The 13,357-nt window shown below is 56.0% G+C and overlaps 1 protein-coding gene across 1 annotated transcript in view; it reads right to left on the minus strand.

The window, feature by feature from the left end:
* Window positions 1-13,357, minus strand: part of LOC116958117 (arginine/serine-rich coiled-coil protein 2-like) — a 49,916-nt gene that overhangs the window by 26,915 nt on the left and 9,644 nt on the right. The window contains exons 5-8 of the mRNA XM_076058024.1: window positions 12,635-12,694; window positions 12,171-12,230; window positions 7,714-7,833; window positions 1,895-2,019 (exon numbers count right to left, since the gene is read on the minus strand). Of these exons, the coding sequence (XP_075914139.1) occupies window positions 1,895-1,949 (55 nt within the window). The 5' untranslated portion in view covers window positions 1,950-2,019; window positions 7,714-7,833; window positions 12,171-12,230; window positions 12,635-12,694. The remainder of the gene's footprint in view (window positions 1-1,894; window positions 2,020-7,713; window positions 7,834-12,170; window positions 12,231-12,634; window positions 12,695-13,357) is intronic.

Here is a 13,357-nt window from a genome sequence, read left to right on the forward strand (position 1 = left end):
TCTCTCTCTCCCCGTGTCTCTCTCTCTCCCCGTGTCTCTCTCTCCCCGTGTCTCTCTCTCTCCCCGTGTCTCTCTCTCTCCCCGTATCTCTCTCTCCCCGTGTCTCTCTCTCCCCGTGTCTCTCTCTCCCCGTGTGTGTCTCTCTCCCCGTATCTCTCTCTCCCCGTGTCTCTCTCTCTCCCCGTGTCTCTCTCTCTCCCCGTGTCTCTCTCTCTCCCCGTGTCTCTCTCTCTCCCCGTGTCTCTCTCTCTCCCCGTGTCTCTCTCTCTCCCCGTGTCTCTCTCTCCCCGTGTCTCTCTCTCTCCCCGTGTCTCTCTCTCTCCCCGTATCTCTCTCTCCCCGTGTCTCTCTCTCCCCGTGTCTCTCTCTCCCCGTGTGTGTCTCTCTCCCCGTGTCTCTCTCTCTCCCCGTGTCTCTCTCTCTCCCCGTGTCTCTCTCTCTCCCCGTATCTCTCTCCCCGTGTCTCTCTCTCCCCGTGTCTCTCTGTCCCCGTGTGTGTCTCTCTCCCCGTGTCTCTCTCTCTCCCCGTGTCTGTCTCCCCCCGTGTCTCCGCCCGTATGTCTCTCTCTCTCCGTGTCTCCCCCCGTGTCTCTCTCTCCCCGTGTCTCCCTCTCCCCGTGTCTCTCTCCCCGTGTCTCCCCCCGTCTCTCTCTCTCCCCGTGTCTCCCCCCGTGTCTCTCCCTACCCGTGTCTCCCTCTCCCCGTGTCTCTCCCCGTGTCTTTCTCCCCCCGTGTCTCTCTCCCTCCGTGTCTCTCTCGCCCCGTGTCTCTCTCCCCCCGTGTCTCTCTCCCCCCGTGTCTTTCTCTCCCCATGTCTCTCTCTCCCCGTGTCTCTCTCTCCCCGTGTCTCTCTCTCCTCGTGTCTCCCCCGTGTCTCTCTCTCCCCGTGTCTCCCCCCGTGTCTCCCCCCGTGTCCGTCTCCCCGTGTCTCCCCCCGTGTCTCCCCCCGTGTCTCTCCCCGTGTCTCTCCCCGTGTCTCTCCCCGTGTCTCTCCCCGTGTCTCTCTCCCCCTGTGTCTCTCCCCCTGTGTCTCTCCCCCTGTGTCTCTCCCCCTGTGTCTCTCCCCCTGTGTCTCCCCCACGTGTTTCTCCCCGTGTCTCTCCCCGTGTCTCTCCCCGTGTCTCTCTCCCCGTGTCTCTCTCTCCCCGTGTCTCTCTCCCCCCGTGTCTCTCTCTCCCCGTGTCTCTCTCTCTCTCCCCGTGTCTCTCTCTCTCCCCGTGTCTCTCTCTCCCCGTGTCTCCCTCTCCCCGTGTCTCTCTCTCCCCGTGTCTCCCCCCGTGTCTCTCTCTACCCGTGTCTCCCTCTCCCCGTGTCTCTCCCCGTGTCTCTCTCTCTCCCCGTGTCTCTCTCTCTCCCCGTGTCTCTCTCTCTCCCCGTGTCTCTCTCTCCCCGTGTCTCCCTCTCCCCGTGTCTCTCCCCGTGTCTCTCTCCCCGTGTGTCTCTCTCCCCGTGTCTCTCTCTCTCCCCGTGTCTCTCTCTCTCCCCGTGTCTCTCTCTCTCCCCGTGTCTCTCTCTCTCCCCGTGTCTCTCTCTCTCCCCGTGTCTCTCTCTCTCCCCGTGTCTCTCTCTCCCCGTGTCTCCCTCTCCCCGTGTCTCCCCCCGTGTGTCTCCCCGTGTCTCCCCGTGTCTCTCCCCGTGTCTCTCTCTCCCCGTGTCTCTCTCCCCGTGTCTCTCTCTCTCCCCGTGTCTCTCTCTCTCCCCGTGTCTCTCTCTCCCCGTGTCTCTCTCTCTCCCCGTGTCTCTCCCCGTGTGTCTCTCTCCCCGTGTCTCTCCCCGTGTGTCTCTCTCCCCGTGTCTCTCCCCGTGTCTCTCCCCGTGTGTCTCTCTCCCCGTGTCTCTCCCCGTGTCTCTCCCCGTGTCTCCCCCCGTGTGTCTCCCCGTGTCTCCGTCTCACCGATGGATGCGATGGCTGCCGCCGCCGCTGCTGCGGCTGCAGCCACGGCAGCCATCTGCTGCTTCTCCCGTTGCTCCTGCAGCTCCTTCTCACGCTGCTCCTGCAGCTGGCGAGACTTCTCTAGCCTGCAGCGGGGAGACACACACAGGGAGACAGAGAGACAGAGACACACGGTGAGACAGACACAGTGAGACAGAGACACAGTGAGACACAGAGACACACACAGGGAGACAGAGACACACAGAGACACACAGTGACACATAGTGAGACAGACACACAGTGAGACACAGTGAGACACGGTGAGACAGAGACACACAGTGAGACAGAGACACACAGAGACACACAGGGAGACAGAGACACACAGACACACACAGGGAGACAGAGACACACAGAGACACAGAGACAGAGACACGGAGACACAGAGAGACACACGGTGAGACAGACACACAGTGAGACACAGTGAGACACGGTGAGACAGCCTTCTCCAGCCTGCAGCGGGGAGACAGAGACACAGGGAGACACAGAGACAGACACGGAGACACACGGTGAGACAGAGACACAGTGAGACAGCCTTCTCCAGCCTGCAGCGGGGAGACAGACACACAGGGAGACAGAGACACACACAGACACACAGTGAGACAGCCTTCTCCAGCCTGCAGCGGGGAGACAGACACACAGGGAGACAGAGACACACAGAGACACACAGTGAGACAGAGACACAAAGACACACAGTGAGACACAGAGACACACACACAGACACACAGGGAGACAGAGACACACAGAGACACACAGTGAGACAGAGACACACACACAGACACACAGGGAGACAGCCTTCTCCAGCCTGCAGCGGGGAGACAGACACACAGGGAGACAGAGACACACAGTGAGACAGAGACACACAGGGAGACAGAGACACACAGGGAGACAGAGAGACGCACGGTGAGAGACACACAGTGAGACAGCCTTCTCCAGCCTGCAGCAGGGAGACAGAGACACACAGGGAGACAGAGACACAGTGAGACAGAGACACACAGTGAGACAGAGACACACAGTGAGACAGAGACACACAGTGAGACAGAGACACACAGGGAGACAGAGACACACCTGGTGAGACAGAGACACACCTGGTGAGACAGAGACACACAGGGAGACACAGAGACACACAGGGAGACACAGAGACACACAGGGAGACACAGAGACACACAGGGAGACACAGACACACAGTGAGACAGAGACACACAGTGAGACAGAGACACACAGTGAGACAGCCTTCTCCAGCCTGCAGCGGGGGAGACAGAGACACACAGGGAGACAGAGACACACCTGGTGAGACAGAGACACACCTGGTGAGACAGAGACACACCTGGTGAGACAGAGACACCTGGTGAGACAGAGACACACCTGGTGAGACAGAGACACACAGGGAGACACAGAGACACACAGGGAGACACAGAGACACACAGGGAGACACAGAGACACACAGTGAGACAGAGACACACAGTGAGACAGAGACACACAGTGAGACACAGAGACACACAGGGAGACACAGAGACACACAGTGAGACAGAGACACACAGTGAGACAGAGACACACCTGGTGAGACAGAGACACACCTGGTGAGACAGAGACACACAGTGAGACAGAGACACACCTGGTGAGACAGAGACACACAGTGAGACACAGAGACACACCTGGTGAGACAGAGACACACAGAGACACACAGTGAGACAGAGACACACCTGGTGAGACAGAGACACACAGAGACACACAGTGAGACAGAGACACACCTGGTGAGACAGAGACACACCTGGTGAGACAGAGACACACAGTGAGACAGAGACACACAGTGAGACAAAGACACACAGGGAGACAGAGACACACCTGGTGAGACAGAGACACACAGTGAGACAGAGACACACAGAGAGACAGAGACACACAGTGAGACAGAGACACACCTGGTGAGACAGAGACACACAGTGAGACAGAGACACACAGTGAGACAAAGACACACAGTGAGACAGAGACACACAGAGAGACAGAGACACACAGGGAGACAGAGACACACAGTGAGACAGAGACACACAGTGAGACAGAGACACACAGTGAGACAGAGACACACCTGTTGAGACAGAGACACACCTGGTGAGACAGAGACACACCTGGTGAGACAGAGACACACCTGGTGAGACAGAGACACACAGTGAGACAGAGACACACACAGTGAGACAGAGACACACACGGTGAGACAGAGACACACAGTGAGACAGAGACACACACAGTGAGACAGAGACACACACAGTGAGACAGAGACACACACAGTGAGACAGAGACACACACAGTGAGACAGAGACACACACGGTGAGACAGAGACACACCTGGTGAGACAGAGACACACCTGTTGAGACAGAGACACACCTGGTGAGACAGAGACACACCTGGTGAGACAGAGACACACCTGGTGAGACAGAGACACAGAGACACAGAGACACACCTGGTGAGACAGAGACACAGAGACACAGAGACACACCTGGTGAGACAGAGACACACAGTGAGACAAAGACACACCTGGTGAGACAGAGACACACCTGGTGAGACAGAGACACACCTGGTGAGACAGAGACACACCTGGTGAGACAGAGACACAGAGACACAGAGACACACCTGGTGAGACAGAGACACACAGTGAGACAGAGACACACCTGGTGAGACAGAGACACACCTGGTGAGACAGAGACACACCTGGTGAGACAGAGACACACAGGGAGACAGAGACACACCTGGTGAGACAGAGACACACAGTGAGACAAAGACACACAGGGAGACAGAGACACACAGGGAGACAGAGACACACAGGGAGACACAGAGACACACAGGGAGACAGAGACACACCTGGTGAGACAGAGACACACAGGGAGACAGAGACACACAGGGAGACACAGAGACACACAGGGAGACACAGACACACAGGGAGACAGAGACACACCTGGTGAGACAGAGACACACCTGGTGAGACAGAGACACACAGTGAGACAGAGACACACCTGGTGAGACAGAGACACACACAGTGAGACAGAGACACACACAGTGAGACAGAGACACACAGTGAGACAGAGACACACAGTGAGACAGAGACACACCTGGTGAGACAGAGACACACAGTGAGACAGAGACACACCTGGTGAGACAGAGACACACCTGGTGAGACAGAGACACACAGTGAGACAGAGACACACAGTGAGACAGAGACACACCTGGTGAGACAGAGACACACCTGGTGAGACAGAGACACACAGTGAGACAGAGACACACAGGGAGACAGAGACACACAGTGAGACAGAGACACACAGTGAGACAGAGACACACAGGGAGACAGAGACACACCTGGTGAGACAGAGACACACAGTGAGACAGAGACACACAGGGAGACAGAGACACACAGTGAGACAGAGACACACCTGGTGAGACAGAGACACACCTGGTGAGACAGAGACACACAGTGAGACAGAGACACACAGGGAGACAGAGACACACAGTGAGACAGAGACACACCTGGTGAGACAGAGACACACCTGGTGAGACAGAGACACACACAGTGAGACAGAGACACACACAGGGAGACAGAGACACAGTGAGACAGAGACACACAGTGAGACAGAGACACACACAGGGAGACACAGAGACACACCTGGTGAGACAGAGACACACAGGGAGACAGAGACACACAGGGAGACAGAGACACACAGGGAGACAGAGACACACAGTGAGACAGAGACACACAGTGAGACAGACACACAGGGAGACACAGAGACACACCTGGTGAGACAGAGACACACAGTGAGACAGAGACACACAGGGAGACAGAGACAAACAGTGAGACAGAGACACACAGGGAGACAGAGACAAACAGTGAGACAGAGACAAACAGTGAGACAGAGACACACAGTGAGACAGAGACACACAGTGAGACAGAGACACACAGTGAGACAGAGACACACAGGGAGACAGAGACACACCTGGTGAGACAGAGACACAGTGAGACAGAGACACACAGTGAGACAGAGACACACAGTGAGACAGAGACACACAGTGAGACAGAGACACACAGTGAGACAGAGACACACAGTGAGACAGAGACACACCTGGTGAGAGAGGGGGGAGAGAGAGTGATCGAGCGACTGAGTGTGTGAATGAGTGTGCAACTGAGTGTGTGAATGAGTGTGCAACTAAGTGAGTGTGTGAGTGTGTGTGTGAGTGAGTGTGTGAGTGAGTGTGTGAGTGTGTGAGTGAATGTGCGAGTGAGTGTGCGAGTGAGTTGTTGTGAGTGCGTGAGTGAGTTTGTGAGTGGATGATTGGATGAGTGAGTGTGAGGAGTGAGTAGGTGAGTGAGTGGGTGAGTGAGTGGGTGGGTGAGTGAGTGTGTGAGTGAGCGTGTGTGTGAGTGAGTGAGTGTGTGAGTGAGTGGTGAGTGTGTGAGTGAGTGAGTGTGTGAGTGTGTGAGTGAATGTGTGAGTGAGTGTGTCAGTGAGTTTGTGTGAGTGCGTGAGTGAGTTTGTGAGTGCGTGAGTGGATGAGTGAGTGTGAGTGGTGTGTAGGTGAGTGAATGGGTGAGTGAGTGGGTGAGTGAGTGAGTGAGTGGGTGAGTGAGCGAGTGAGTGGGTGAGTGAGTGGGTGGGTGAGTGTGTGAGTGAGTGAGTGGATGAGTGTGTGAGTGGTAAGTGTGTGAATGAGTGTGTGTGTGTGCGAGTGAGTGAATGTGTGAGTGTGTGTGTGAGTGTGTGAGTGGGAGTGAGTGAGTGAGTGGGTGAGTGAGTGAGTGAGTGGGTGAGTGAGTGGGTGGGTGAGTGTGTGAGTGAAGGATGAGTGTGTGAGTGGTAAGTGTGTGAATGAGTGTGTGTGTGTGCGCGAGTGAGTGAATGAATGTGTGAGTGAGTGGGTGAGTGAGTGTGTGAGTGAGTGTGTGAGTGTGTGAGTGAGTGGGTGAATGAGTGAGTGAGTGGGTGAGTGAGTGGGTGGTGAGTGGGTGAGTGGGTGAGTGTGTGAGTGTGTGAGTGAGTGGGTGAGTGAGCGGGTGAGTGAGTGAGTGTGTTAGTGTGTAAGTGAGTGTGTGTGTGAGTGTGTGTGTGAATGAGTGTGTGTGTGAGTGAGTGAATGAGTGAATGTGTGTGAGTGGTGAGTGGGTGAGTGTGTGAGTGGGTGGGTGGGTGAGTGTGTGAGTGGGTGGGTGAGTGGTGAGTGAATGAGTGAGTGTGTGAGTGAGTGTGTGAGCGTGTGAGTATGTGAGTGGTAAGTGAGTGTGTGAGTGAGTGAGTGTGTGAGTGAGTGGGTGAGTGGATGAGTGTGTGAGTGAGTGTGTGAGTATGTGAGTGGGTGAGTGGATGTGTGAGTGAGTGAGTGTATGAGTGAGTGAGTGTGTGAGTGGTGAGTGAGTGAGTGGGTCAGTGAGTGAGTGTGTGAGTGTGTGGATGAGTGGGTGAGTGGTGAGTGAGTGAGTGGGTGAGTGAGTGAGTGTGTGAGTGGGTGAGTGAGTGGTGAGTGAGTGAGTGGTGAGTGAGTGAGTGTGTGGATGAGTGGGTGAGTGAGTGTGTGAGTGGGTGAGTGAGTGAGTGAGTGGTGAGTGAGTGACTGAGTGAGTGTGTGAGTGTGTGAGTGAGTGTGTTAGTGTGTGAGTGTGTGAGTGAGTGTGTGAATGAGTGTGTGTGTGAGTGAATGAGTGTGTGAGTGTGTGAGTGGATGAGTGTGTGAGTGAATGAGTGAGTATGTGAGTGAGTGTGTGAGTGAGTGTGTGAGGAGCGGAGGCGCCGTGATAGGGCTGCTGCTACCTGCGGGCGAGCACCTGCTGAGCCTGCACAGCGTGCTGCTGCTGCTGCTGCTGCTGCTTGGGACTTTCCGACTCGCTCCGGGGGGCACTGTGTGCCCTGTGGCTGCGGGAACCTCGCTTCCTGGAGGGCACGGGGTGGGGAGGTGACACCGTGAACTCCAAACACACAGCCACACACACACACTCACACACACCCACACACACAGCCACACTCACACACACCCACACACACAGCCACCCACACACACACACAGCCACACACACACACAGCCACACACTCACTCACCCACACACACACACAGCCACACACACACAGCCACACACCCACACACACACTCACTCACCCACCCACACACTCTTCCACACACTCACTCACCCACACACACACCCACACACCCACACAGCCACACACACACCCACACACCCACACACCCACACACACACACAGCCACACACACACACACACCCACTCACCCACTCACCCACTCACCCACCCACACACCCACCCACACACCCACACACACACAACAACAACAACAACAACCGCCATTCGCCACTAAGTGGCGGTGACGTCACCACGACGCTTGTGCCAGGCTATGTGCACCCTGAGGCCACGTGAAGTGTCGAACGCCCGCTGGCAGGAGGTCACGGGGCAGACCCAGGTGCCACGGGTCGACTGACTGAGATGACTGGCTGATGCACCACCTGTGCCCCCTACTGTGCCAACCTGCTGTGCTTTAGCCACCCGGCGCTCCGCTCGCTGTTGTGAGCGTCGCTCCTCCGCCCTCCGTTGTTGTTGGAGGGCGACTGCCTCCAACTGCCCAGTAGCATCCTTCACGAGCCTCCTCCACAGAGGCCGATCTTGACACCGCTGGTACCAGTCATCGGCAAGTCCACTCAGCTCCACGTCCTCCTGTACCACATCACTCCATCTCTTCTCTAGCCCGTGCCGCGCCCGCTTAGCCCCCTCAATCCGGCCAAACAAAAGCTGTTTCGGCATGCGGTGGCTGGGCATGCGGGCTACATGACCCAGCCATCGCAGCCTTGCCTGCCGGAGGAGCTCACCGATGGGACCCTGCCCAGATCTTTCAAGGATTTGTGAGCTCCTCACACAATCCAGTCTGGTTAAACCCAGGATGGATCGTAGGCAGGTCAGCCTAAATGTTTCTAACCGGCGAAGATGTTCCATTAGGGGGGTCCACGTTTCGCAAGCGTAGAGAAGGGAGGGAATGACCGTGGCCGAGAAGACCTGAAGCTTAGTGCGGAGCGACAGACCAGGTAGCTTCCACACAGCGTTACGCAACCGATGAAAAGATATTGCCGCTCGACTGATTCGGAGTGAGACCTCTGCTGGTAAACTGGAGCCAGTCATAAGCACACTGCCCAGGTATGGGAAACTCTCCACTCTCTCCACAACTGCCCCATCACCGATTGGGAGTTGTGGGGGCGGAGTGTCCGATGGTACAAAATACCCAGGCAGGTGCTTAGTTTTGGTGGGGCTGATGGTAAGGCCCCACCTCTTAGTGGCACGCTCCAGTCTCAGCAGCAGCGTCTCCAACTCCTCCTCTGACTGAGCAGCTATTACCAAGTCATCAGCATACATAACGTGGTTGAGCAATAGGGAGCCATCCCTTGACCGCACCCGGGCATCGATTAGCCTCCCATTATATCTGTACCATATGGAGATTCCCACGGTACAGCTATTGAAGGCTTCACGAACTACGTGGTCAAAATAGATGTTAAATAATGTGGGAGCCAGAGGACATCCCTGTCGCACCCCAAGGTGTACAGGGAATGGCTCTGACTCCCGGCCACGTAGTTTTACCCGGGCCCGCTCACCATCATGAAGGTCCTTAATGATCGTGAGCAGAGGGTCAGGTACTCCAAAAGCACGAAGAACGACCCAGAGCCCAGGCCTACTGATGGTATCATAGGCCTTGACCAGGTCAATAAAGCAGAGATGTAGGTCTTGTTGGAATTCCCTACACCTCTGCTGTAGCAGACGGACAGAAAATATGGCATCTGTGCAGGACCGCCCTTTCCTGAAACCGCATTGGGGCTCCGCAAGCCTCTCCTCAGCGTGCCTGGCAAGGCGATGCTGAATAATCCTTGCCAGGACCTTTCCCGGCACACTGAGGAGTGAGATGCCCCTGTAGTTGTTACAGTCTGTGCGGTCCCCCTTCTTAAAAAGGGGGACCACCAGGGCATCCTTCCAATCCTGCGGAACCCGTCCAGTGGTCCAGACTGTTGTTATGATGTCATATAGGGCAGTCTGTGCACAAACGCCACCCTCCCTCAGCATTTCGCTTGGGAGATCATCTCTGCCCGCTGCCTTTCCTGGTCTCAGACTCCGGATCGCCTTCAATACTTCCTCAGCAGATGGCACCTCAGCCAGCCACTCACAGGGGGTGACTTCATCCAATATTTGAGGCACCGCAGCCTCAGCAGGGTCATCCTCACTTTGTGCCACGATGTTTTCCTGGCTGTGGGATTTTCCCTCCCCCAGGACCTCACAGAAATGCTCAGCAAATCTGCGAACCTGTTCCTGGGGGTCGGAAATTGGATCACCGTTTTTTCCCCTAATGATGGTAATAGGTGTGGCGCTGCAGGTTACTTTTTTGATGGAGTTAAATAGCGATTTGTGATCACGGGCCACTGAGGCAGACTCCATCTCCTCAGCAACCCGCGACCACCACCCATCCTTGCAGCGCCTCACGGCTCTCCGAACCTCCGAGCGAAGGCTGCGGTAAGCCTCCTCATTCTCTGACGTGGGATTCTGTAGCCGATGACAGTGGGCCTGTCGCTTTTTCTCAACCATCCTGAACAACTCCTCTGTCATCCAGGGTGTCTGGGGAGGTCTGGACCGCGTACCCAAAGCAGCCATTGCAGCTGCATGAGTCACAGTCCTAAACCTCGCCCATTTACCCTCGACATCAGGAGGAGTCGGGGACGATGCCAATCCCAGCCGCAAGCGATGATGAAATTCTCGCTTGCAACTTTCATCAGATAACTGAGACCAGGCCACTTTAGGTTGGAATGGGGTCCTGGGTGTACACCCACCACCGGAGTGGAAGAATGGCAGGCGCATCTTACAGATGACTAGTCGATGGTCAGAGGGCAGATCAGCTCCACGGTAGGTCCTGGTGTCAAGGACATGGGCTCGCATTCGCTGGTCCGTCACTATGTAGTCCAGCAGATGTTCTTGCTTGGACCCGGCATGCATCCATGATGTTGTGTGGATGCGCCGATGCCGGAACAGCGTGTTGGTAATTACAAGCCCATGGGCTGCACAAAAATCTAGCAGCCTCCTACCGTTGTTATTGAGCTGATCTGGCCCATGCCCTCCAATCACTCCAGACCAGGTGCCAGTATCATGACCAACTCGGGCATTGAAGTCACCCAGCATGATGACTCTATCCCGAGGGGCCACTTTAGCCAGCACCTGTGACAGGAGGTCATAGAAGGCATCTGACTCATCGGCTTTGCCTGCATCCCTCCACGGATGTTCATCTTCGGTGGGGGCATAAGTAACCACGACCACCATTCCTCGCCTCCGGTTGATGGGAAGGCGAGCCCAAAGTAGCCTGGGGCTTACAGCTTCCCACACCTCACCGCCACGCTCCCACGCCCCCTTCATTCTTTTGTTCAAAAGAAGACCCACACCCTGTTGTTTGGCAGTCTGCTGCCCCGAGTAGAGGACTGTCCACCCCTCATGGTGGCAGGAGCCAGAGCCGGTCCACCGGACCTCCTGAATGCCGCATAGATCCAGGCGGTACCGGTCCAGCTCCCGACAGAGGAGTGGCAGCCTCTCCTCTGCAGTGAGCGTTCGAACATTCCACGTGGCCACCCGTAGTGGCTTTTCGTTGTTTCTGGAGTAGCCCCGAGGGTAGGTATTCAATCTCCTGGCTCCGCCAATTGGGGTTTGGCCAGGAGACGTCATAGACGCCTGGCCCCCCGGGGCCTCCGGCACAAGCTTAGTTGTTACATATTTCACTTTAATTCGTGGTTTTGTGGTAATTAATTGAAGGTGGAGGGGTTACCAGCCCCTCGCACCCGTCCAGAGCCCCCGTTTAGCCCCTGTGGTGGACACATATGCCATGAGGGGAGGAGCCAATCAAAATTGGAACTCCCCCCACAGCACTGTCCACGACAGAGTTGCCCGTCCGGCACCGCGAGGAGGTAGGGGGTTGTTTTGCCGTACCACACACACACCCACTCACACACACCCACTCACCCACACACCGGCACACCCACACACCCACCCACTCATCCACCAACTCATCCACACACCCACACACCCACACACCAACTCATCCACACACCCACACACCCACCCACCCGCTCAACCGCCCACCCACCCACCCGCTCAACCGCCCACCCACCCACTCGCCCACCCACACACCCAACCGCCCACCCACCCACCCACTCACCCACCCACCCACCAACTCACGCACCCACCTGCGGCTGGGTGAGCGGTGGTCTCTGCTGCGTGAGCGACGACGTTCCCGTGACCTCGACCTGCCCACACACACCCACACACTTACTTACACACTTACTCACTTACACACTTACACACTCACTTACACACACTTACACCCACACACTTACACACTTACTCACTTACACACACTTACTTACTTACACACACACTTACACACTCACACACACACACTTACTTACTTACTTACACACTTACACACACTTACTCACTTACACACACTTACTCACTTACACACTTACACACACTTACTCACACTTACTCACTTACACACACACACACTCACCCACACACACACACTCACCCACCCACACACATTCACCCACACACACACATTCACCCACTTACCCACCCACTCACCCACCCACCCACTCACCCACCCACTCACCCACCCACCCACCCACTCACCCACCCACCCACCCACCTGCGGCTGGGTGAGCGGTGGTCTCTGCTGCGTGAGCGACGACGTTCCCGTGACCTCGACCTGCCCACACACACACACACACTTACTCACACACTTACACACACACTTACTTACACACACACTCACACACTCACACACTTACTTACACACTTACTTACACACTTACACTCACTTACACACACTCACACACTTACTCACTTACACACACACCCACTTACACACACTCACACTTATTCACACACCCACCCACACACCCACTCACACACACTTACTTACCCACACACACAGTCTCACACTCACCCACACCCAGCCACTTACTCACTTACCCACACACTTACTTACCCGCACACACACCCACACACTTACTCACTTACCCACACACACTCACCCACACACCCACACACTCACCCACACACACACTTACCCATGCACACACCTACTTACTCACTCACCCACCCACCCACACACCCACTTCCCCATACACTCACCCAGACTCACTTACCCACCCACACACCCACTCACTCACCCACCCACACACACTCACCCACCCACTCACTCACGCACTCACCCACACACACTCACCCACCCACTCACTCACGCACTCACCCACACACCCACCCACACACACACTCACCCACCCACACACCCACTCACCCACTCACCCACACACTCACCCACCCACCCACACACCCACACAAAGATAAAGACAAAGATCCCCCATAT

Source organism: Petromyzon marinus, assembly GCF_048934315.1.
Source record: "Petromyzon marinus isolate PM22_M1 ecotype Great Lakes invasive population chromosome 67 unlocalized genomic scaffold, UKy_Petmar_22M1.pri1.0 chr67_unloc.4, whole genome shotgun sequence".
In the NCBI taxonomy this organism is placed as follows: domain Eukaryota; kingdom Metazoa; phylum Chordata; class Hyperoartia; order Petromyzontiformes; family Petromyzontidae; genus Petromyzon; species Petromyzon marinus.